This window comes from Gadus chalcogrammus, chromosome 23, assembly GCF_026213295.1.
Source record: "Gadus chalcogrammus isolate NIFS_2021 chromosome 23, NIFS_Gcha_1.0, whole genome shotgun sequence".
Classification (NCBI taxonomy): Eukaryota; Metazoa; Chordata; class Actinopteri; order Gadiformes; family Gadidae; genus Gadus; species Gadus chalcogrammus.
The window spans coordinates 20,745,399-20,768,724 of NC_079434.1; the positions used below are offsets into that span (position 1 = coordinate 20,745,399).

Sequence of the window (23,326 nt, forward strand, 5' to 3'; positions counted from 1 at the left end):
ATCGTCACACTGTTGATCATTTAATAACACTGTTATAATGTATGGATACGAATGACAATGGTCAGGATGCTGCTCCTATGATGAGGCAACGTTAAGCGGCTGCGGGTTTTGCACGTGTTGTCCGTTCTTTTTTGGCGGTGTGTCTGTGCTCGTGTCGCAGGTCATCTTCTGGCCTATCACATTTCACATTGTCGAAGGACTGCAAAAAATAAATAAAAATAACACGGCGATGGCAAATGCTGTCGGCAAATTCTCTGTAGGAATTCTGTGGGAATTAAAATGTAGGCCTGCATTTTATAGGTAGCCCTATTTTCTTTCGTATAGCAACAACGGTGTTGATTTCGCACCTGTATTAATCGGTAGAACATTTACAGTCAAATCGACAAACATTTTAATTAATATTCTGTAAAATAATGACACGTCTTTATTTTACATTGACATAGTCTGTCACAGAGTAGGCCTTCTGTTTATGTTCGTGATAGTGTAGTGTTGACAGTGTTGGTCTCTCTCTCTCTCTCTCCTTCTCCCTGTCTCTCTCTCTCTGCCTCTCTCGCTCACACTCTCTCTCTCTCGCTCACACTCTGTCTCTCTCTCTCTCTCTCTCTCTCTCTCCAGCTGTAAGGATGGAGGGAGGACCTCAGCAGAACCAGGCTGGACCGGGGGAGGCTAGCGCCCCCCCCTGCCTCCCCCCCAGCACCCCCACCCCGCCAAGACTCACCCCCACACCCCCAAGACTCACCCCCACACCCCCAAGACTCACCCCCACACCCCCAAGACTCACCCCCAACCCCACCCTCCTAGACACCCCCCCGCCAACACTCGGCCCCACCTCCAACTCGCCACCTCCCCCCCTTACCCCGGCGCCCTCTCTCTCCGCCTCCTTGCACGCCCCCAAAGCCCCGCCCTCGCACGCCCCCATCCCGGCCCCGCCCAAGCTCACGTCCACCGCGGGCCCCGCCCTACGCACCTACTCTCGCCCCATCCTCCCCTCCCCCGCGGGTCAAAGGTCAAAGCCCCCCTCCTCCCCCACCACCCAACCCACCGGCTCCCCCCTGGCGGCCCCCACTACCACCCCCGGCCCCTCCTCTTCGTCGTCACCCTTGGCAGCCAGCTTCGCCCCATTCGCCGCCTCCACCTCCTCCTCTTCCTCTTCCTCCTCGTCTCACGGGAACCCGGCCCTGTGTGCCAAGGCAGCCGGCGGCCTGACCAATGGGAACGCGAAGCCCGTGTCCACGGCGACCTCGGGACCAATCACGCCCTTCCACACTCCCGCCAGTCCCGCCGGCCGACAGGTGGGTTGACACACCACAGGCAAATCACTGCTTTACATGTGACCCGCCCCCATGACGACAAAAAGAAGCTGCTGCTGTTGACGCCCGTCATGTTTACGCTAAACCTGCACGGGCGTCACCATGGCAACACGGGCCAATTAAAATGTAGACGTGGCCCCCCTGCTGTGCATGGTGGTGTTATGTCATATCACCGGCGGCACCAAAGTGACACTCAGGAAAACAAAATGTGAAATGTGCCCCCGCTGAGTTTATGCTTTGTGTCATGTGCACGACGTCTGCTAAGCGACCCGTAAATGGTGTCTATTATGTCGACATAATGTAGTTCATAGCTGTAATCCATGTGTTATCTATGGATGGAGGTGGGGTTTGTTTTGGTGTGCTTTTTTCTTTTTTTTTTTTCGTTATGCCTCTGCTATGTGTTTGTTCCACACACACACACACACACACACACACACACACACACACACACACACACACACACACACACACACACACACACACACACACACACACACAAGCCTCTCACCTTTTTCCTTGTGGTTTCTCAAGGGACCACAGACCAATCCGATGGGGATACCGGGTCTCGTGCGAGCCAATCAGAGCCCGGCGCCCGTCAGGCAGGGGGTTTCCCAGCAGGCATTGCTCTTAGGGAAAAGCCTCAAAGGGTCTGGCCAAGATCAGGTGCTGCTCAGAGCCCAGATGGTAAACATGGAAACACACGCACGCACATGCAAACGCACACACAAACACACAGTCACAGGCATGCATGAATGCACACACATAAAAACATGGAAACAGCACATAAGAGATAACAACACATAGCACATAAACAGCACACAATGTCTCACACGGACACCCCTCTCACACACACACACACACACACACACACACACACACACACACACACACACACACACACACACACACACACACACACACACACACACACACACACACACACACACACACACACACAATGTGGAACCAATGACAGTGGTTAGAATGTCTCTCCTTCGTTTGTATTTAAATCTCCTCCGCCCTTCCTCTTCCTCCTGCTCCTCTTCCTCCTGCTCCCCTTCCTCCTGCTCTTCCTCCTCCTCTTCCTCCCCGGTCAGCTTATTCTCACGTCTGCAATGCGTCCCGTCTCTTCCTCCGCCACTTCCTCCTCCGCCTCCTGCTCTTCCTCCTTCTCCTCCTCTTCCTCTCATCCTGCTTCCGCTCAGGTGAGCCTGCAGACCGTTCACAAGAGGACATACAACACCACCGGCATCAGTATATTACAATGAAACTGTCAATGAAGTGTGTGTGTGTGTGTGTGTGTGTGTGTGTGTGTGTGATTGACTCCATGTTTGTGATGAGATGTGTAATCAAAGTCTCTCTCTCGCTCTCACCCTCTCTCTCTCTCCCCCCCTCTCTCTATCTCTCTCTCCCCCCTCTCTCTCCCTCTCTTTCTCTCCCCCCCTCTCTCTCTCTGTCTCTCTGTCTCTCTGTCTCTCTCTCTCTCTCTCTCTCTCTCTCTCTCTCTCTCTCTCTCTCTCTCTCTCTCTCTCTCTCTCTCTCTCTCTCTCTCTCTCTCTCTTCCCCCCGCCCCCCCCAGCTCCAGAGCCTCACCCTCCGGCCCCCCCCCCCTGGGACCCTCGGCATCCCCCCCTCCCTCCGCCTGAAGCCCCTCCCCTCGGCCCCCCCCGCCCTCGCTCGCCCGCGGACCCCTCTCTTCCCCCCGCTCAGGCCCCGCCCCCAACCCAGCGCCACGGCGACGGAGGGCCCGACCCCACCCAACCGCCACCTCTCCGTCGCGCCCCCAGGTAGGCCCCCCCCCCCCACCCTCATGGTTGATCGCCGTGGTAACGACAAGTGAAGGATTAGTCGTCGCGGTAATCATGGAACACCGGGGCTGACCAATTAGGAGCCACGGAGGACCTGAGGAGGAGGAGGGCGGGTTCTCGCTCCTTGGCTGATCGCCACGGCAACCGATAACAAACGCAGAAGAACCGTCGTTGTAAACTATGTTGTGATCAGCGTGAATCTCTTCAGCGTGTAGTCTGTAGTTTGATTTAGAGATTTTATGGTTGAGGCATAAACAACTTATTTGTTGTGATTGCATCGTTCTCGACCTAATCCTGTCTTTTTGTCCTTTTGTTTATTTATTTTTCTATTTCCTCTCTCCTCTCTCTCTCTCTCCTCTCTCCTCTCTCTCTCTCTCCTCTCTCCTCTCTCCTCTCTCCTCTCAGCTCTCTATTCTCCAGTGAGGGCCGTCCCCCTGAGGCCACGGCTCAACCCCGCTAACGGCTACAGAGCCCCGCCCCCCCGGCCGAGCCCTGCCCTCCAATCAGCCGCCTCCGCCGCACAGAACCCGCCCCTCCACAAGCCGCCGCCCTCCTCCCAAACCGGCCAATCGCAGAAGAGCTCCGTCGCCGTGGGCGCCGCGCTCTCCCGCTTCGACCGGACGCCGTCGGCCTCGCGCCAGCTGCAGATCATCGCGCTGTCCTCCGGTCGCCAGGGGCAACACGCCCCTGCCGCCGGCAGCGCCAAAGCCGCCGTCCAATCACAGTCAGCGGATCCCCCGGTGGCGGAGCCGCCGCCGCCGGCGCCGCCCGCCACAGAGAAACCAGCGGGGGGGCGACCGGGGGGAGGGGAACCCCTCCCTCCCCCCCCCTGTGTGAAACCCGCCCCCACGCCCAAGAAGACAGCGGCGACCTCCCCCCTGCCCTCCCCCTCCCCGTCACTGATGTTCTCCTCCTCCCGGTCCCCTCCCCCGCTGCCTCCCCCCGCCCCCTCCACCCCCGCCTCCCCCCCGGGAGCGACAGCCTCCCCCCCCCGGGGGGGGGTGGCGGCCCAAAGGGGGGCGAGGAAGCACTCTCTCACGACGTCCACGGAGGAGGAGAGGAAGGAGCAGGGAGGAGGAGGAGGAGGAGGAGGAGGAGGAGGAGGAGGTGGAGCAGGGAGGGAGAGAGAGCCGACGGGGGAGAGAGAGCCGACGGGGGAGAGAGACAACCAAAGAGAGGAGAAGGAGAGGGTCAAGCTCGTGCGCCGAGAGAGCGCCGCGGTCAAGGAGGAAGGGCTTGTGTCGGAGAAGGAGGCGGAGCTCCCACGGAGGGCCAAGGAGCCCAGGCTGGAGGTGGTGGTGGTGGGCGGGGAGGAGAGGGCGGAGGGGACGGAGGAAGGGGAGGGGGGGAGACGAGGCAGCACGGAGAAGAGGAGGAGAGAGAGACGGGAAGGAGAGGACGCGTGCGGCGGGGACCAGCCGGAGAACCACGGCAGTAAGAAGCTCCGCCTCTGGTACCAGAACCCAGAGCCCCACCCAAAGACAAAGCAGAACCCGGGTGCGGCCCCCCCCCCGAGCCCCGAACCCCGGCCCCTCCTGGACCTCACCACCAAACCAGTAGCAGCCCCCAGCCCACTCCCAGTCCAGCTACCAGTACCAGTCCCGGTACCACAGCTCCCAGTGCACCCCCAGCGGCCTCCAGAGCCCGGGAGAGACCCTCAACCCGTCGGACCGGAAGACCTCTGTGAGAGCATGTCCACCCAGTCGGACAACCAGTCGGGTAGCTGCTACACACACACACACACACACACACACACACACACACACACACACACACACACACACACACACACACACACACACACACACACACACACACACACACACACTTAATAATTGATGATTCAATTAGGGTTTAAGAACGGCAGGTACGCATTAAGAACCATGTTTCCATAGCAACACACATCGTTGTTGTGCTGACTGTTACTTCCTGTGCCCCCCCCCCCCCCTCCCCCTCAGCTCTGTCCAGCCTCTCGTCCCAGTCACCCCCGACCTCCCCCCCCGCCGCCGCCCCCCCAGCGGAGCCCTGCCCCCCCCCGCCCCCCCGCATGCCCCCGGCCCGGCCGGACCACCTCGACCTATCGCTGCGCAGCACCGAGGGGCTCGGCCAATCACAGGAAGGGGAGGGCGACCCCCTGGACCAATCGGTGGAGGGGGAGGAGGAGCTGGGCGACGGGTGGATGCCGAGGGCGTGGCCTGAGGGCCGGCAGGTGCTGACTCACCTGGTGGAGGGCTTCGTCATCAAGGAGGGTCTCCAGCCGTTTCCCGTACGTGCACACGCACGCACACAAAGACACAGACACAGACGCGCACACACACACACACACACACACACACACGAAATTCTGGATCAACCATCACAAAGGCCGCGCCCTGCCGCGCTCCACTGCCTCTGAATGTACGGCTCCGTGTGCTACGTTTGTCCAGGTGAACCGGTCCTCCCTACTGGTGAGGGAGCCTCCGGACACGCCCCCGGAGGCCGACGGGACCAATGGGAAGGAAGAGTTCCCTGTGAAGGAAGCGGTACCGCCGGCGGGACCCACGACGGATTCGGAGGAGGAGGAGGAGGAGGGGGGGGGGGGAGGGGACGCGGACGAGATAGAGACCGGTGAGCGGCCAGTCTGGGGGAGTCGCAGGCGCAAAAAAGGCGCAGTTTTGGAATCGGGATGTACTATATTATTAAAGTTAATGGTAAATGGACTGCATTTATACAGCGCTTTCCTAACCAGTGGCCTCTCAAAGCGCTTTTCAATATCACCTAAAGTTCACCCGTTCATGCACACATTCACACACCGACGGCGGAGTCAACCACGCAGGGCGACAGCCAGCTGGTCAGGAGCAGTCAGGGTGAGGCGTCTCGCTCAGGGACACCTCCACACTCATGCAACCCTCTGGTTAACAACCAACCCGCTCTACCGCTTGAGCCACATGCCGCCCGTTGCGCTTTTGGTGAGGCTAAAATAGGTGAATTAGCAGCCGTATAGTGGCCGTGCCATCGAGGTGGAGTTCCCCTGCATTTAAACAAGTCAGACAAGAACGATAGTGACACCAAACTGGTAGTTAGACGACTCCGTCACAGCTAATGTCAATTAAAAGTGAAACTCGCTGAATGACAGCGTTGTGACCTGGCCCCTTTGACACAGATAAGATTGCGGGCTGGATATAATGTCGTGCATATCTTTTTGCACAAACACCGTCGCATACCGTAGACCCAGGGAAAATTTCCATAGGGTGTCAAAGATTTGAAGCCCCCTGAACCTGTTGATGCACGAGTCATCGATTTAACATGAACTAAAAATCAACTCTCTCTCTCTCTCACCCTCTCTCTCTCCCCCCCCCTCTCTCTATCTCGCTCTCCCCCCTCTCTCTCCCTCTCTCTCTCTCTCTCTCTCTCTCTCTCTCTCTCTCTCTCTCTCTCTCTCTCTCTCTCTCTCTCTCTCTCTCTCTCTCTCTCTCTCTCTCTCTCTCTCTCTCTCTCTCTCTCTCTCTCTCTCTCTCTCTCTCTCTCTCTCTCTCAGGGCCCAGAGACAGGGCTGTGCTCCACTGTCAGTTCTGCGGGAAGAGAGGCCAGGCCCACAGCTTCATGCGTTCCAAACGCTTCTGTTCCACTTCCTGTGCCCGAGGGTAAGCTGCATTCCTATTGGCTGATGCCGACCAGGCCACTCTGTTTCTCATGCAACCAAAAGCATGCGCATGTGTGGCTGACGAGCCGAGTGTCAGACAGGAAGCCTTGTGGGCTGGCTTCCTCCGCCACAGACAGGTGTGAAACAGAGTACACTCCAAGCTGAACCTCGACATACATACTTACCTGCTACTTCTGTCAAACCACTCGTCTCTCTCTCTCCTTGTCTGTTATCTATCTCTCTCTCTCTCTCTCTCTGTCTGTTATCTATCTCTCTGTCTCTGTCTGTTCTCTCTCTCTCGCTCTCTCGCTCTCTCGATCTCTCTGTCTTCTGGACTCTTTCTAGTTATTCTCTCCCTGCTCTCTCTATCACTTGGTCTTACTTTAGATCATCCGATTATAAGATCTCCGTCTGCCTCCCTTTGTCTCTCCGTCTGTCTCTCTGTGTGTCTGTGTCTTTCTAACACACTATGCTACAAATAGTTTTATGGTGAAAAACGGTTTAAAACTCGTACTGAACGCACACGCATCCTTAATGTTGTCCTGCTCGTCCCGGCCCTCTGTCGCCCCCTGCAGGTTCAACGTGCGCCTGACCAAGCGTCTGCGGGCTCTGAGCACGGGCAGCCGGTCAGAGAGACCCCGCCCCGTCCTGAACCGGGCCTCCTCCGTGCCCGGGAAACCCCTGCTCCTCAGACTGGTAGGGGGGAGGGAGGGAGGGGGGGAGGGAGGGGGAGAGAGAGAGACCGATTATAACTCTAACCATATTTACATTTAGGCGATTTAGAAGACGCTTTTATCCAAAGGAACTTAAAATAAACAAAGATAGGTGGGACGAGATGATACACATTGCTAAGTGCTATTTTTAAGTGCCAGGACGTACAAAATGTAATAAGTGCGTTCATTAAATGCCAGATACGGTTTGTACTGTTTGTTAGAATGCAGTGAAAAGGGCAGTATAGTATCTTAGCATAGTATATTATTATGGTATAGAACTGGGCTTGATTCTCCCTTGTCCCACCTTATCTATAATCAGGGGCGTAGCACCAACTTCTGAGCCCTGTCTAAAAAGTCCTGATGGGGCTGTCACGCCAAATTTGTACCGGGTGCCAAATTTGTACCGGGTGCCAAATTTGTACCGGGCACATCATCAGTTGTCCGTTGCCAGGCAACGGACAACTGATTACATAAGGGTTGTCCGTTGCAGGGCAGGTTTCAAAAAACATTTGCGCTCATGTTGCCAAAGACGAAATAAAATAATACAGATAACGGATCGCTAGATAACACTTGTTTTTACTTTATATTTGTATTGTATTTAATTGTTTAATCAAATTTAGCAAGTAAACTGAGTGTTTAAAGCAGGTCAAGGACGAAATAGCACAATACAGATAACGGACAAGTGCAAATGAACGAGCTTGAAGGTTCGCGAATGTTCGTGAACCTTTCACGTCATTCGACGCGATCGTCCGTTGCCAGGCAACGGACGACGCGATCATCTGTTGCCAGGCAGGTTTGGAATGGATGACGTGCCCGGTACAAATTTAGCACCCGGTACAAATTTGGCGTGACAGGGCCCCCCCCCCCAGATATGTTGACAGGGGGGGGGGGCCTCTTTGGATTCAAATACACGTCTACAGCATACGTCAGAAATCAATCAATGTCTCCATTGGTTTTTTTAATCACAAGTCAAACCTCAGCGAAGGTTATTAGATAAAATGAGCTTGGTTTGACCTTTGACCTCTGTTTTCCTGCCCAGCCTCGAGACCTGTGGAGCACCAGCCGCCGGGAAAAGAGCGAACGGCGGGAGGAGGAGAAGAGGCGGAAAGCGGAGGAAGAGGAGGAGGAGCAGGAGGAGGAGGAGGTGGAGGAGCAGGACGTTGACGACGACAACGAAGAAGACGAGGAGGAGGAGGAGGAAGAGGAGGACGAGGAGGAGGAAGAGGAGAGGGACGACCCGTCGTTCTCGGCGACCACGAAGCCCAGCGAGTGTCGCCCGGCGCGGCGCCCGCGAAGGGCGTCGGAGCCCGCCGTCACCACGGCAACGCCCACCTCCACCTTCAAGCCCCGCCCCTCGGCGTGGAGCGTGGAGGACGTCACCGCCTTCATCCACACGCTGCCAGGTACCGCCACGCACACGCATGTACACGCACACGCTGCTAGAAGACGTCACACACACGCATCTTCATACACACACATGTTCATACACACATCATGCTCATACACACCGTTATATGACGTCACGCACGTTGTCTTCATACACACACATTTTCACACACATGTTAACACATACTAGGGCTGGGCGATTAATCGAATTTTGATCGCGGTTTTGATTTTAAACGATGTCAAACGATCACAAAATGAACCTAATCGAGTTTTTCGATCAATATATATATTTTTTTTAGAGAAACTAATCCGAGAGACATGCTGGATAAATACAACATGGTTTCAAACTCAAAAATAATCGTTTGAATAATCGGGATTTCAATATGGGCCAAAATAATTGTGATTATGATTTTTCCCATAACCAGGCAGCCCTGACACATACACATACACACACACTGCTAGAAGATTTCCACACACATGCTCACACACATACATGTTATAAGATGCCGCTAGGTAACCGGAACACACACACACAAGTCCATACTCACAGAAGCGATGGGTTCACCCCTCCAGGAGTAGAGCACCCCTGGAGGCCACAGAGGAAACTGAAACGGCACATATATAACTGCCATAGGTCCTTTTGGGTTTGGGGGTGACATTCGTCTGGAAAATCCCTTCCCTTGGCTCCGGTTCAAGGCATGAACAGCCATTTGCATTCATAATTTCACTCGATTTGGATTTATTTGCTGTTTGGTTAAAAGTGAGAAAATATCCATCACCTTTCGTTCATATTTGAATAGATGGCATGCATACTGACCGCGTGACAACGTTGAGACCGGTGGCCAATCACAGCCAGATGTCCCCACTGCAGTGTTTGGTGACAGAGTCATTCGTATGTGCTTCGATATGCAGTCAGACCCAGCGCCTCTCGCCATCTGCTATTGGTTGAGCTAACCACAGGATTCTCACATAAATCCCTGTTTGTTGTGACAGCGGCAGAGCTATTGCTGAGCTGGCAGGGCCGATGAACGCAGAGCTCCCCACCTAGCCTTGCTCAGGGTCTCCCAGAGTGCAGAGGAGTTATGGGGGCACATTGTGTTCCTGTGGTCGGTGTGTGTTTCACCGTGGGACAGCATGACGGGCCCCCCCGACCAACCCAACCACCCATTCATACATCAGCCATCATTCATTCATCCATCCACACAGAACATCAGAACATCTTTTCATGCATCATTCATCCATCCATCATTCATCCATCCATCCAACCAACCGCACATCAGCATGTTCATCCTCCCATCCATCATCCACCCAACCATCCATCAGAACATCCATCATCCACCCAAACACCCATCAGAACATCCTAAGTGCTGTTCATGGCTGGCCTGAGACTACAGAGTTCTACTGACCCCCCCCCCCCTCCAGGGTGCAGCGAGGTGGCCGAGGGCTTCAGGCTCCAGGAGATCGACGGCCAGGCGCTGCTTCTCCTGACCGAAGACCACCTGATGACCAGCATGAACATCAAGCTGGGCCCCGCCCTCAAGATCTGTGCCCACATCAACACCCTCAAGAACCAATGAGGGGGGCCGAGCCGCCTGACTGACAGGAGGGGGCGGGGCTAGGAGAAGATGTGGATTATGATGATGATGAATAAACAAGTGCACAAAAGGAGGAGAGGGAGAAAAAGGGTGGGGTTTAAAGTTATTGTGGGCGGGGCCCCGGACACCAGTGATGATGACTATGGGGAGATAAACATCAAAAGACAGAAAGAATTCAGATTTGTTTTAATTTATATTGACCGGGGATGAGAAGGGAGGTTTTTATAGAGGGGTTGGAGGGGAGTACGGCGGCGATCAACGAAAATGAATCTGTGGCTGGATATAAAGATGTTGTTTTTTTTATCTTTGTGTATATTTTACAACGCAGCTGGAGAGTGTAAATTTGAAGCTTTCACGGAAGGATTTTGAACATTTTAATATATAAATTTGTCTATTTAGTTTTTTTAGAATGTGAGTCCCAACGACGAAGCTATCCAGTAGAGAACATAACCCGTGTGTGTAAAAGAAAAAAAATGAAGTAGACTTTGTAAGTTATTAATCAAAGTTTAATGTTTTATATCTCTGTAACCTCTGGACAAAAATATGTCTGTCACTATCAGGGTCCAGACCCATGTCTTTAATGGTCACATTTTTATCGTATCATGCTCAAATTATTTAATAAATCAAGAATTAATCCATCAGATTCCTCTCGAATGTTGTGGGTTCACTTCAAATGGCGGAGAGGGTTGGGCCTATTATGGTGGTTATATTACGCACCCATAGAGGGCGCCAGTGAGTAGCATGCTGGTCATAATAGGACGGATATATTACGCACCCATAGGGGGCGTCAGTGAGTAAGATGCTGGATGGTTACTGAGATAAGGACGGTTACAGAATAATAATGTCCGTTATTCACCTCACAGGGCTGCACTCGTTGAACCAAAACATAAAAATATGAAATAATTGTTGATGCTTTAGTTTAACCTATCTCCAAGTGCATCAACGAGCTCAATAATTCAGTTATTTGTAGTTATTTTGCTTCTAGTCAAAATGTTAAAGGAACCACTTTGTTTTTCCGAGGATACCTAGGATATGAAGCACCTCAGGTCTGGTTTGCGTTAGGATGTCAGAGCAGTTCTGATTGGTTCAGGGTCTGGGGCAAGTGTTCTGTATTCCACCACACCCTGTGAAATTTATGATAGAAGTATTCGCATCTGTGGGGAGGCACAGCAGCAGAGCGCAACACAGAGGAACGCAGACTTTTAATTTTAGGTCAAAGGCCTATTTTGAAAGGGACAACATTTTAAAAGAGGAATTCCAATAGTTTTTTTTATCTTTAACGAAGTTTAGTTTAGAAAGAACTTGTAACGGGTTTTTTGTTTGCGTAAAAAATCATCTCCCAGCGGACGTACCATGGCGCACATGTGCAGGCACCTGACCGGCTCGGTGGCGAGCTGCGCGGGCTGGGTCAGCCTCATCGTCGCCACCTCCACCAACGACTGGGTGACCACGTGCGACTACAGCCTGGCGACGTGCGTGCGCCTGGACGAGCTGGCCACAAAGGGCCTCTGGGCCGAGTGCGTGATCGCGCCTGCGCTGTACCACTGCGTGTCGCTCAACCAGATCCTCTCCTTACCAGGTAGGACCACGAAGAGAGAGAGAGAGAGACGTAGGATTAATATAGGTCATAGGTCAGAATAGCAAAGTATAACGTGTGTTGTTGTTGGGTCACTTGAAATTGTTTCAGTTTTTTTTCAGTTTGGTATTTGGGAAATGAAGATAGTAATAACCATGATTCACTTTTTGAAATGAATAACCAATTTATTCAAATTGTGTGTGTGTGTGTGTGTGTGTGTGTGTGTGTGTGTGTGTGTGTGTGTGTGTGTGTGTGTGTGTGTGTGTGTGTGTGTGTGTGTGTGCGTGTGTCAGAGAAAGAGAAAAAATAATAGGAAAAAAGAGAAGGTGAGAGAGAGAGAGAGAGAGAGAGAGAGAGAGAGAGAGAGAGAGAGAGAGAGAGAGAGAGAGAGAGAGAACGAGAGAGAGAGAGAGAACGAGAGAGAGGGGGGAGGGGACAGAGACAGAGAGAAAGAGATGGGTGTGGAATACAAAAGATTATTGGAACCGAGGCATACTACGGAATCTAGCTTTCAAATTCCAACCACATTTACCCCACCCCTTCTCTCGCCGAATCTCCCTCCTCCCGCCTCCCCCTCTCCCCCATTCTCTCTATGCATTGGATCTTTACCAGGCGGGCTTTTACGGGATTTCACACCCAGAGAACAAACAGTTTTTTCCTTTTCCATGGTTTTTATTTCTAAACTTAAAGTCATTTATCATGAAACGTGTCATTTATTAAACGTGTGTCATGCCTGGGGACCTGAGGGCAACACTTTATAACGTTCAGTCATAAGCCTTTGCTAAGCATTATATTAATTATGCACCAATCCAAACGGTGGGCTGATCTGTCGTTATATATCTGGGGGGACACGCCCACTTGTGATGTCACTAGAGGGTCTATTTTAACATTGGGCTTTCAACCAACTTCACACCTGGTACGGGAAACAGAAACCATTTAACATAACACTCATGAATCACTTATTAATGTTTTGTTAAAGATTCCCCCCTAAATAAAGGCTTATGAATGACATGACTGAAGGCTAAAGTGTAACCGCCTTTAGCTACAAATAGCAGCCATTCAATCCACAGCCCTATTCACTGGTAGACTCAAAGGGCTTAACAGGCCATATATCTATGACACCCCCCTGACCCTAGCTCCTAAAGGGCAAGAAAAAAAACTATATTTAAAGGAGACATATTATACCACCAGGTGTGAGTGTGAATTGCCTTACAGGCCACATTCCCAAGGGATCAATATAAGTGTCTATCTATCTATTTATCGAGGCCGTTTCGAAAATCTGCCCCAGATGACATCACTAGTGGGCGTGTCCACCTAGATCTGTGATGGATAGATCAGTCTACCAGCCTACCCAGTGGACTGAGCTCATCTATCGTTGCTCATCTATCCAGCACAGATCTAGGTGGACACGCCCACTAGTGATGTCATATGGGGCAGATTTTCAAAACGGCTTGTAAGGCTAATCACACTCACACCTGGTGGTATAATATGTCTCTTTTAACAAGGAAGAAATATTGAGAAGGAAGACAGAGTGAGGGATCCCTCCTTCAGAGAGGGGGATCCCTCCTTCAGAGAGGGGGATCCCTCCTTCAGAGTGGGGGGTCCCTCCTTCAGAGAGGGGGATCCCTCCTTCAGAGTGAGGGATCCCTCCTTCAGAGAGGGGGGTCCCTCCTTCAGAGTGGGGGGTCCCTCCTTCAGAGAGGGGGATCCCTCCTTCAGAGTGAGGGATCCCTCCTTCAGAGAGGGGGATCCCTCCTTCAGAGTGGGGGATCCCTCCTTCAGAGTGGGGGTCCCTCCTTCAGAGTGGGGGATCCCTCCTTCAGAGTGGGGGATCCCTCCTTCAGAGAGGGGGATCCCTCCTTCAGAGTGGGGGATCCCTCCTTCAGAGTTGGGGCTCCCTCCTTCAGAGAGGGGGGTCCCTCCTTCAGAGTGGGGGATCCCTCCTTCAGAGTGGGGGAGCCCTCCTTCAGAGTGGGGGATCCCTCCTTCAGAGCGGGGGATCCCTCCTTCAGAGAGGGGGGTCCCTCCTTCAGAGAGGGGGGTCCCTCCTTCAGAGTGAGGGATCCCTCCCTATATACATACATATTATATATATATATACACAGGCAAAAAAAAACATTTTAAAACCAATTTTAAATGGTTGACTGGGTGCTGACCAGGTAGCCATAAGGCCTTTGACTGTGCACTGCCAATTGCACAGGCAGTGACACATTGCTACTACTAAGTGTTTACTGAATGCACCCCATCAATCCATATGAGTTAAAATAAATACTAATACAATTAGAAGTTGTTTTTAATTTGGATTAAAATTGTTTCAGAGAGCGCATTAATGGATACATTTTCTAACCTATTTTCCTTGAACTCCCCCCAATATGTAGACTTAAATCATACCAACTCCTAGCTTAGCTTATAGCTAAACTAGGAGTTTATGAGCTTATTGCAATCAGACCCATTCCCCCCCCCCCCCCCAGATCCAGTGCGCTCCCCCCATGCCCATACTCCCCCTACAGGCCAGACGCCGCACGTCCCCCCACACTTAGCTTATTTATATTTTTAAAAAGGAGGACATCGTGGAGACTCAGGAGAGGGAAGCAGGAGGTCTTAAGGCAAGTAAGGAAAAGAGAGTGAGCCAGAAGACAGGCCCTGGTATATGCTCTGCTGTACTCTCTACTGTGATAAATGATGAATTAAAGATCCACTTTAAAGACGTAAAAATGTCGGGTGCGCTATGCGCGTGCATGCACTTCAGACACTACTAGGGGCTAGGCCCCCTCAGCCTCTAAATCCTATTGCCGCCCCTGCCCCCAGCGTACCTCCAGACGTCCCGGGCCCTGATGATCGTGGCCTGTCTGCTGGGGCTGCCCGCCTTGCTGCTGGTCGTGATGTCACTTCCCTGCGTGCGGCTGCCCAACGACACGACCGCCGTCAAGCGGCGCCGTGCCCTGGTGGGCGGGATCCTCATCCTCATCATGGGTGAGCGGGGGGGGGGGGGGGGGATCCTCATCATGGGTGACTTGGGGGGGGGGGCGGGGGGGCTCTTAGTGGGTTAAGGTAGTGGATGGTGTGTTTAAGTCACAGCAGGAAGGTAAGAGTTTCAAGTTTGGTTCACTATGTCTCCTGAAGACTCAGCTTTGACTCAGTGGGACATCTTTTTTATTAAAGGAGACATATTTTCATCGTTTCGAAAATCTGCCCCATATGTCATCACTAGTGGGCGTGTCCACCTAGATCTGTGCTGGATAGATCGGTCTACCAGCCTACCCAGTGGACTGACGTAAACGTTGCTCATCTATCCAGCACAGATCTATGTGGACACGCCCACTAGTGATGTCATATGGGGCAGATTTTCGAAACAGTACAAATGATATGGAAGCAAATCACTGCCAGAATGTTTTCAATTTTAAAAGCCATTGAATTTTGAATACGAAAATGTAAACACCACTGAAATCCTTACATTTAAAAATGATACTTTGAAAACGGAAATTATTTGTTTTTGAATTCAACTCTGTGAAATTCAAACATATCATTTCCAGTTGAACCATTTAAAAAACACGATTTCAAATCACTAATTCAGATACAAAATTGGAGTTCCACAAATTCTCGAGTTCTCGAAACAAATATAAAACGAAAAGGAAAGTGAAACTACGGTTCAGATTTGAGTTTGTCTGTTATCGCGAAACCGAGGCATGGCCGCGCGTCGTAAGCTTATATACAAGAATACATTATTGAAAAAGTTTGCGAAATAGCACCTCTAGGGGGGTAGAGAGCGTAAATGTATTTAAATCCAACAATTTCCAATCCCCGCCCAGCTGTCTGCGGGGCCGTCGCCACCATCTGGTTCCCGGTCGCCACCAACATGGAGAAAGCTCTGATGGCGTTCGGCTTCTCGCTGTACACCGGCTGGGTCGGCGCCGGCCTCTGCCTCTGCGGCGGCTCCATCATCCTCTGTTGCCATGGCAGCGGCGCTGCCCTGCCGATCCGGGAGAACAGCTTCTACTACTCCAGACAGTCGGGCCGGGCCGCGCCCCTCGACCCGCCCGCCAACCACGCCAAGAGCGTGCACGTGTGAGCGCAAAGGCATGCTGGGCAATGGAGTCAGGAGAACTCTTTGTGCTCAGCGAGTGATCGATTTTTAAACGCAGCGTAAGACGCCGTTCTTCCACCGCGATTTCACATTTCCATCTCTTTTCTTTATTGGTTGATTTTATGAGGAAACCGTCCCACGATTCCCGTGTATTGTGCCGTAAGACCGGGCATGCAGGGCAAGGTGTTAGGTACCACAGGGGTCTCCTCCCGTTGCTATGGGTTACGATGCCTCGTCCCCATCGGGCCCCGTCGGGCCCCTAGTATGTAGTGATAAAAACATGTTGCCATGCCTCGCCCATGTGTGAATAAATGTATGGGTTCATCTTACGGTCTTACTTACCATCTGGTTCTTCTTTTTCTTTTATCATTGCTTATAAAATGTGTGTCTTTGGATCGCCTCATTATTTCATAAATGTCGTAATTTTTTTTGATTTACCAACATGCCGTATGGTATGAGTTATATCGTTATGCTCTTCAAAGCTTTTGTAAACGTGCTTCACGGTATACAAAGTGCTACAGGCAGGTTAGGAGACTATTCCACAGTTTCAACGCTATAACGGTGATCTGTTGTGTGGCTTTCTCTGATGATTTCAAGGCGGTACGTGTTAATACCTCTATAGGGTCATTTCAGGGGTGAGAGGATCAACCAAGACGTGGACAGTGGACTGGATATCGGAGTCACAGACAGCTCGCCTGCTCACTCCCTTATCCAGTCGGAGGTCTTTGACAGGGAACCGGGCCCTGGGACAGCGGGCCTCGTCCCAGGACCGGGCCCGATCTGAGGGCCCCCAGGAGTCATGTTTGGGGAACCATCACTCCCACTCCTGCGGTGGTACCCTGGTCCAAAGTCCTACTTTTTAATTGCTTCTTTAATTGCTTTTCTCAGTATCCCCATCTTTTTCTAAATTTTCTTAATTTTTTTCTTGTAGTGTTTCAATTATTGTTTTGGGGATTACTCATTCTCCATAGTTTGTTATCTCACTTTTTCTTCTTTTATCACCTAACCCCAGAACCAAATTACAAACCTAACCCCGAAAGGAAGCTATAACGGTGTGTTCATACCAAAAACAAAGCAAATATTCAATTTGCGCTACTCGTGCAAAGGATTCAGTCAAGTGAAATTCACGCCACGGTCAAATATTTCAAGTCTAGCAATGCAAATTTACCGGGTCATGACACGAACTTCAACACAAAAAAATGTGCATTTATTTGCATCTTTGGATTGATGCCAAAAAAATCTATTAGCTTTTGTTGTGACAGCACCATTGCCCTATTTTGTTACTTTGATCTTATGTTAAATATATTTGGTAATAAACAAGCAATGTTTATGTTGTGCAACGCAAATAAGTTACCATTGTGCTTTATAGATACTTTTTTTGTTTATTCATCGATTTGTATGTTTTAAATGAACTTGTCATTGTATATGAATAAAGAAACAAAACCATTTATTCGCTTCACTCATTCTCCTGCTTCACCAGTGATTCAAGTGTAACACGGGCAGCAGTAGCGCACGCTAAAGTGAGTCGTAGACATCGGAAACTTCGGAAAATTGAAAGGTGGGACACTTTTCTGAGTGTAGTCGGAGCAGGTCAAACAAACCCCACAAACTGAGAAATACGTTACGATCAAAGTTTGCATGACCATGTTTGTCTTAAGGGCATTAACATTCACAGACCCACTGTCAACAGAACACCCGTAAAACCTCAAACAACAGAAAACAACTCTTATATTTATGAGTTCCTCACCAAAAAGTTTGGTCCTTTCCCCGCGGCTCTGGCTGTGCTCAGACCCGGGAGGCCGCGGTACCCAACACACACATCACCCCACAACCAAGCGCGCACACAAAGCACAACAGGGTGCCCCTCGACCCTCTGTGGGACGACGCGGAACGAAAAAACTAAAAAGGGTTCAGTGGACTCACAACCGACATCACCATGGAAACCAGGACCGGACCGTCTCCATGGAAACCAGGACCGGACCGTCTCCATGGCCGGTCCGAACGCGACGCCGCCTAGCTGTCCTCATCCTCCGCGTCGAACGCGTGGTTTTCCCGCCCTCGACCCCCCCCGCCCCGGGCGCGCTGGTCCGTGGGCCCGGACTGGTACCCGTACTGGTCGCCGTGGTCACCGTTGTCGTGATGCTGGCCGCCGCCGCCGCCGCCGCTCTCGTCCCGGTCCTCTGAGTCGGGGTCGTAGCGGGGGCCCCCCTGCTGCTGGTACTGGTGGCCCCGCTCCTCGGGGGCCGCCCAGCCCTGGTAGGGGCCCTCGGCCGCGGGGTCGTCCCCCGTGGCGAAGGTGTCGTCCAGGTGGTCGTCGTAGCGCTGGTAGGTGCTGGCGCCGGCCTGCTCCTCGCGCGCGTTGAGCTCCAGCGTGCTGTTCCACACGCCGTAGCAGCCGTAGATCAGCAGCCCTGGGGGGGAGAGGGGGGGAGGGAGGAGAGGGAGGGAGCGAGAGGGAGGGGGAGGGAGAGTGGGGGAGGGAGGAGTCAGGGGGAGGGAGGGAGAGTGGGGGAGCGGGGAGGGAGGAGGGAGCGAGAGGGAGGGAGGGGGGAGGGAGGGAAGGGGGGAGAGGGAGGGGGGAGGGAGAGTGGGGGAGGAAGGAGTCAGGGGGAGGGAGGGGGAGTGGGGGAGGGGGGAGGGAGGAAGGAGCGAGAGGGAGGGAGGGGGGAGGTTGGGAAGGGGGGAGAGGGAGCGAGCGAGAGGGAGGGAAGGAGGGAGGGAGGGGGAGGGGGAGGGAGAGTGGGGGAGGAAGGAGTCAGGGGGAGGGGGGGGGGAGGGAAGGGAGGAGGAGTTCAAACACAGCTGGTAAGTTAAAATAACTCCTTCACGGAGAGGAGCAGCAAAGTGTATGAGATGATGGAACGCCTTCTCAACGGCTGCTGAGTCAGAGCTCTCTCTGGAGCGCATCCCCGGAGAGCGGAGGAAACAAGGGAACGTAGGAGGGAAGGGGAGAGGAGGAGAGGGGAGGAAACAAGGGAACGTAGGAGGGAAGGGGAGAGACGGGAGAGGAGGAGAGGGGAGGAAACAAGGGAACGTAGGAGGGAAGGGGGGAGACGGGAGAGGAGGAGAGGGGAGGAAACAAGGGAACGTAGGAGGGAAGGGGGGAGACGGGAGAGGAGGAGAGGGGAGGAAACAAGGGAACGTAGGAGGGAAGGGGGGAGACGGGAGAGGAGGAGAGGGGAGGAAACAAGGGAACGTAGGAGGGAAGGGGGGAGAGGAGGAGAGGAGGAGAGGGGAGGAAACAAGAGAACCTAGGAGGCAAGGGGGGAGACGGGAGAGGAGGAGAGGGGAGGAAACAAGGGAACGTAGGAGGGAAGGGGGGAGATGGGAGAGGAGGCCAGAGGAGATGATGGGAGATGAGGAGAGGTGGAGAGAGAGGGAGACGAGGAGAAGGAAGGGAGGGAGGGAGAAAAGAGAACAGGCTAAGAGAAGAGTGGAAGTTTATCTGGACAGAACTATCAATCCTCCTGAATTCCACCACTTTGTTCTTTCCCGTTCAGCTGCCAACCGACAGCAGATGAAAGGGAGGAGAAGGAGAGGGGGAGGGAGAGGGGGAGGGAGAGGGGGAGGGAGAGGGGGAGAGGGAGAGGAGAGGGGGAGAGGGGGTCTGGCACCTCCGAAGGCCCACACTATTCCCTGGGTAACACTCAGACCACAACAGACCTCCAAAGAGGGGGGATCTCACTGATCTGAGCCGGACATAAGGAACACAGAAAAAAGTCCCTATTTCAGCGATCTTTCGTGAACTTAATGAGAATATGATTATCTTCATCTATCTTCATTATCATCTTTGAAGTTCATAAATGAACTGGAAGACTATTTTAGGAGGTTAGATTACGGGCCGACAGCAGCAACATCTGAACATATGGTCGGACGCTGACGCAACCCAATGACCATGAAGTCCCTTCGACGCAGTCGTTAACCGGTTTTGGTTCCGTGCCGGGTTATCGTGGGTTCTACGTTAGGGATGCTTGATTATGGAAAAAACCATAATCACAATTATTCAAACGATTATTTTTGAGTTTGAAAACATTAGAATAAATAACATGTATTTATTCAGCATGTCTCTCCCAAAAACACTTCTTAACTGAGAACTAAAAAAAAAAAAAAAAATACACAAAATGGTCTAAAAGAAAATGTTCAAATCTAAAATAATTTACAGAAATGTATCCAGCTGTTCTGCACTTTCTATGAAACATTTGAAAAAATTAATAATAATAAAAAGAATAATCGAAAACTCGATTATGTTAGTGTTGTGACTACGTTAACGGACCAATCACAGCCCTAGTCTACGTTAACGGACCAATCACAGCCCTAGGCTACGTTAGCGGACCAATCACAGCCCTAGGCTACGTTAGCGGACCAATCACAGCCCTAGGCTACGTTAGCGGACCAATTGACCGTAAACCCCCTGCGTTGTGTCGACGTGGATCCATAACCATACGGTAGCGACCTGAGGCGTGTTGCGAGCGCGAGTCCGTCGGCCGCCCTACCTATGAGGCACCACACGGTGAAGCGGACCCAGGTGATGGCCGACAGCTTCAGCATCAGGTAGCTGTTGACCAAGATGGCGGCCACGGGGACGAAGGGCACGCAGGGCGCCATGTACGGCAGGCGCCGCGGGCTCTCCGGCTGCCGCAGGATCACCAGCAGCAGCTCCGCCATCACCCCCCCGATCGCCGTGGCGACCAGGCCGCAGACGGAGGCGGAGCCGGCGCCCGACGCCCGCTCCACGCCGAAGATGACGGTGGCCCAGAGCAGGAAGGAGAGGAAGAAGAGGAGGACGGTGCAGCGGGTGACGGTGCGGCCCGTGGCCGGCGTGGGCCGCGCGCCCCCGTCGGGGAGGCCGAGCCGCGCCCGCAGGACGTAGTAGTGGCCCCCCAGGAGCCGCTTCAGCAGGGAGGTGGGGCCCGTGTGGAAGGCGGAGTCGTCGCCGGCCCCACCCCCGGCGCCGCCCGCGTGGTACGAGGCCCCGCCCTCGCCGCCGCCCTCCGCCTCCTCGCCGTCGATCAGCATCTGCTCGTCCTTGGAGACGGGCGGAGGGTTTTCGTCGTCGTCGTCGTCGTCATGGAGACGGGCGTCGGGGGCGTCGTCGGAGGCGAAGTGGTGCGTGTCCACGGTGTCGTCGGGCTGGTAGCGCAGCAGCAGCACGCACACGCTGACCAGCGTGTACGCCAGCAGGGTGCCGATGGACATCATCTCGATGAGGTCGCGCAGACTGACCAGGAGCGCCAGCACGCCGGCCAGCGAGCCCGACACCGCGCACGCCAGCACGGGGGTGTGGGTGAGGGCGGGGACGTAGGCCAGGCCCCTGTAGCGGGCGCACACACACACACACACACGCACACATGGCACACGCACAAGCACACACATGCACAAACACACACACACACACACTGAATAATCAAAAGAGGGAATATTGTGCAGGATTTCGAGGTCTTCTCCGTTTCCACGTGTCGTTGCTCTCAAGGAGATGTCGACAGCATTGGTCAAGGACTGAGCGACAACGTTTTCATGAGCACTTTCTGAACACCAAACACTGAACACTGAACAGGGGAACAATATAGCGATGACAAACATAAACATGAGATGTTGTTGCATGTGATGATAAAGATAATGTACAGCTTCGTTTTGCTTCACTAAATACTAATACATCATCATCCACCACCACCACCACCACCACCACCCCAACCATCTTCCTCATCATCTTCATCATGATCACCACCCCCCGGTACCTGAAGAGCAGGCCGTCACGGGCCATGGCGTAGATGACGCGGGGCATGGGGAACAGCGAGCCCAGCAGGGAGACGCTGAGGCCGGCGATGGAGCCCACCGCCACCGTGTACTTCCCCCACTGGAAGCCGTGCGCCGCGAACATCTCCATGAGCGGCGCCGAGCCGTCGATGCGCTCGTAGGGAACCATGAGGGTGAGGATCACGCTCACCTGGGGGGGAGACGGGGGAGAGGGGGGAGGAAAAGGGAGGAGAGGGAAACCCTTTTATGTCTCGAAGTCGGGATTGACTCATGGTCTTCAGTTGAAAAACATAAAACTCATAAAACAACAAAAGTATTTCTTATTATTAATAGATAATATGATACATTAGTATTATGGTAGTACGTAAAAGAATAAAGAGTTATTTTTTATATTTATGGTAGAGTAGGATCTGTTTACTTTTTTTTTGAGAACGATTGGATTGGATGTGTGCGTGAGTGTTCCTTTGCTTGCATTGTGTTTGCGTGTGCATGTGTGTGCACGTGCGCTCCACCTACGGACACGTATGCGGTGAGGCAGGTGACCAGCGAGGCGGTGATGGCGTAGGGGATGGAGGTGTTGGGGTTCTTGGCCTCCTCGCCCGTGGTGGCGATGATGTCGAAGCCGATGAAGGCGTAGAAGCAGGTGGCCGCACCCTTCATTACCTGGGGAGGAGGTTACCGTGGTTACCTTTCATCACCTGGTGAGGGAGGTAACCATGGTAACCTTCTTCACCTGGTGAGGTGACCATCATCACTTGTCGAGGAGGTTACCATGGTTACCATCATCATCTGGTTAGGAGGTTACCTTCATCACCTGGTAAGGAGGTTACCATGGTTCCCTTCATCACCTGGTGAGGTTACCATGGTTACCTTCATCACCTAGTGAGGAGTTACCATGGTTACCTTCATCACCTGGTTAGGAGGTAACCAGGGTTACCTTAATCCCCTGGCTAGGAGGTTACCATGGTTACTGTCAACACCTAAACTAAAAGTGTAGGGGTGTCATAAAAAGTTGGCTTGCAAAGCATCTTGAGTCAAACTGTAAACATAAAACTGTTTGAATAAGCAACAAACCAAACTGCCATGGAAGTTTCCTTCGACCACATTTTACCAACATACAAAAAACAAACACAAAACACAAACCCACCAAAGAAGCATCTCCGTCACCACACACCGTGTGATCCCGTGGCTCCACCAATCAAATCATTCGCCCCGAGTTCCCTCCAATCAAATGAAGCCAAACGGACCAACCAACCAATCACGGCGCATCTCCTCTCACCCCCGACCAACCGTACGGCAGGAACCGGCCCCCCTCCCAGTTGGAGGCGGAGATGAAGAAGAGGCCGGCGATGACGGTGAACACCCAGACCACCAGGTTGACCACGTTCAGGACGTTGTTGAAGCCCACCGAGTTGCGGACCCCCAGAGCGATGACGACGGTCACCAGCAGGGAGATGAAGAAGGCCAGCAGGTCCGGG

The 23,326-nt window shown here is 52.8% G+C and overlaps 3 protein-coding genes across 3 annotated transcripts in view; 2 read left to right on the top strand and 1 right to left on the bottom strand.

Annotated features, from left to right (window-relative positions):
• Nucleotides 1-764: 764 nt before the first annotated feature.
• On the top strand, nt 765-11,223 carry si:ch211-230g15.5 (nascent polypeptide-associated complex subunit alpha, muscle-specific form; the record flags this gene model as incomplete). Its single annotated transcript, XM_056583971.1, has 14 exons — nt 765-1,292; nt 1,842-1,994; nt 2,408-2,515; nt 2,890-3,097; nt 3,524-3,984; nt 4,435-4,485; nt 4,579-4,837; nt 5,077-5,128; nt 5,210-5,384; nt 5,545-5,725; nt 6,636-6,741; nt 7,316-7,436; nt 8,493-8,856; nt 10,262-11,223. Coding segments are annotated over 14 exons (2,922 nt in total), but the record flags the coding sequence as incomplete, so codon positions are not given.
• Nucleotides 11,224-11,654: 431 nt separating this feature from the next.
• On the top strand, nt 11,655-17,532 carry LOC130377346 (claudin-11-like). Its single transcript, XM_056584430.1, has 3 exons — nt 11,655-12,013; nt 14,819-14,983; nt 15,820-17,532. Exons 1-3 carry the CDS (start codon nt 11,788-11,790, stop codon nt 16,077-16,079), a joined length of 651 nt encoding a protein of 216 aa, XP_056440405.1. The 5' UTR covers nt 11,655-11,787; the 3' UTR covers nt 16,080-17,532.
• Nucleotides 17,533-18,107: 575 nt separating this feature from the next.
• Nucleotides 18,108-23,326, bottom strand: part of slc7a14b (solute carrier family 7 member 14b) — an 8,609-nt gene continuing 3,390 nt past the window's right edge. Inside the window, exons 4-8 of the mRNA XM_056583972.1 lie at nt 23,128-23,326; nt 22,365-22,511; nt 21,830-22,038; nt 20,588-21,405; nt 18,108-18,505 (exon numbers count right to left, since the gene is read on the bottom strand). The exon at nt 23,128-23,326 is cut by the window's right edge and continues 19 nt beyond it. Coding sequence (XP_056439947.1) covers nt 18,108-18,505; nt 20,588-21,405; nt 21,830-22,038; nt 22,365-22,511; nt 23,128-23,326 — 1,771 coding nt within the window. The remainder of the gene's footprint in view (nt 18,506-20,587; nt 21,406-21,829; nt 22,039-22,364; nt 22,512-23,127) is intronic.

Excerpts from the sequence above, each read along its gene's own strand:
- LOC130377346 (XM_056584430.1), top strand. The coding sequence starts at position 11,788 with ATGGCGCACATGTGCAGGCACCTGACCGGCTCGGTGGCGAGCTGCGCG. Across the intron at positions 12,014-14,818 it reads CCAGATCCTCTCCTTACCAG|CGTACCTCCAGACGTCCCGG; the intron begins GTAGGACCACGA and ends CCCTGCCCCCAG. Across the intron at positions 14,984-15,819 it reads GATCCTCATCCTCATCATGG|CTGTCTGCGGGGCCGTCGCC; the intron begins GTGAGCGGGGGG and ends ATCCCCGCCCAG.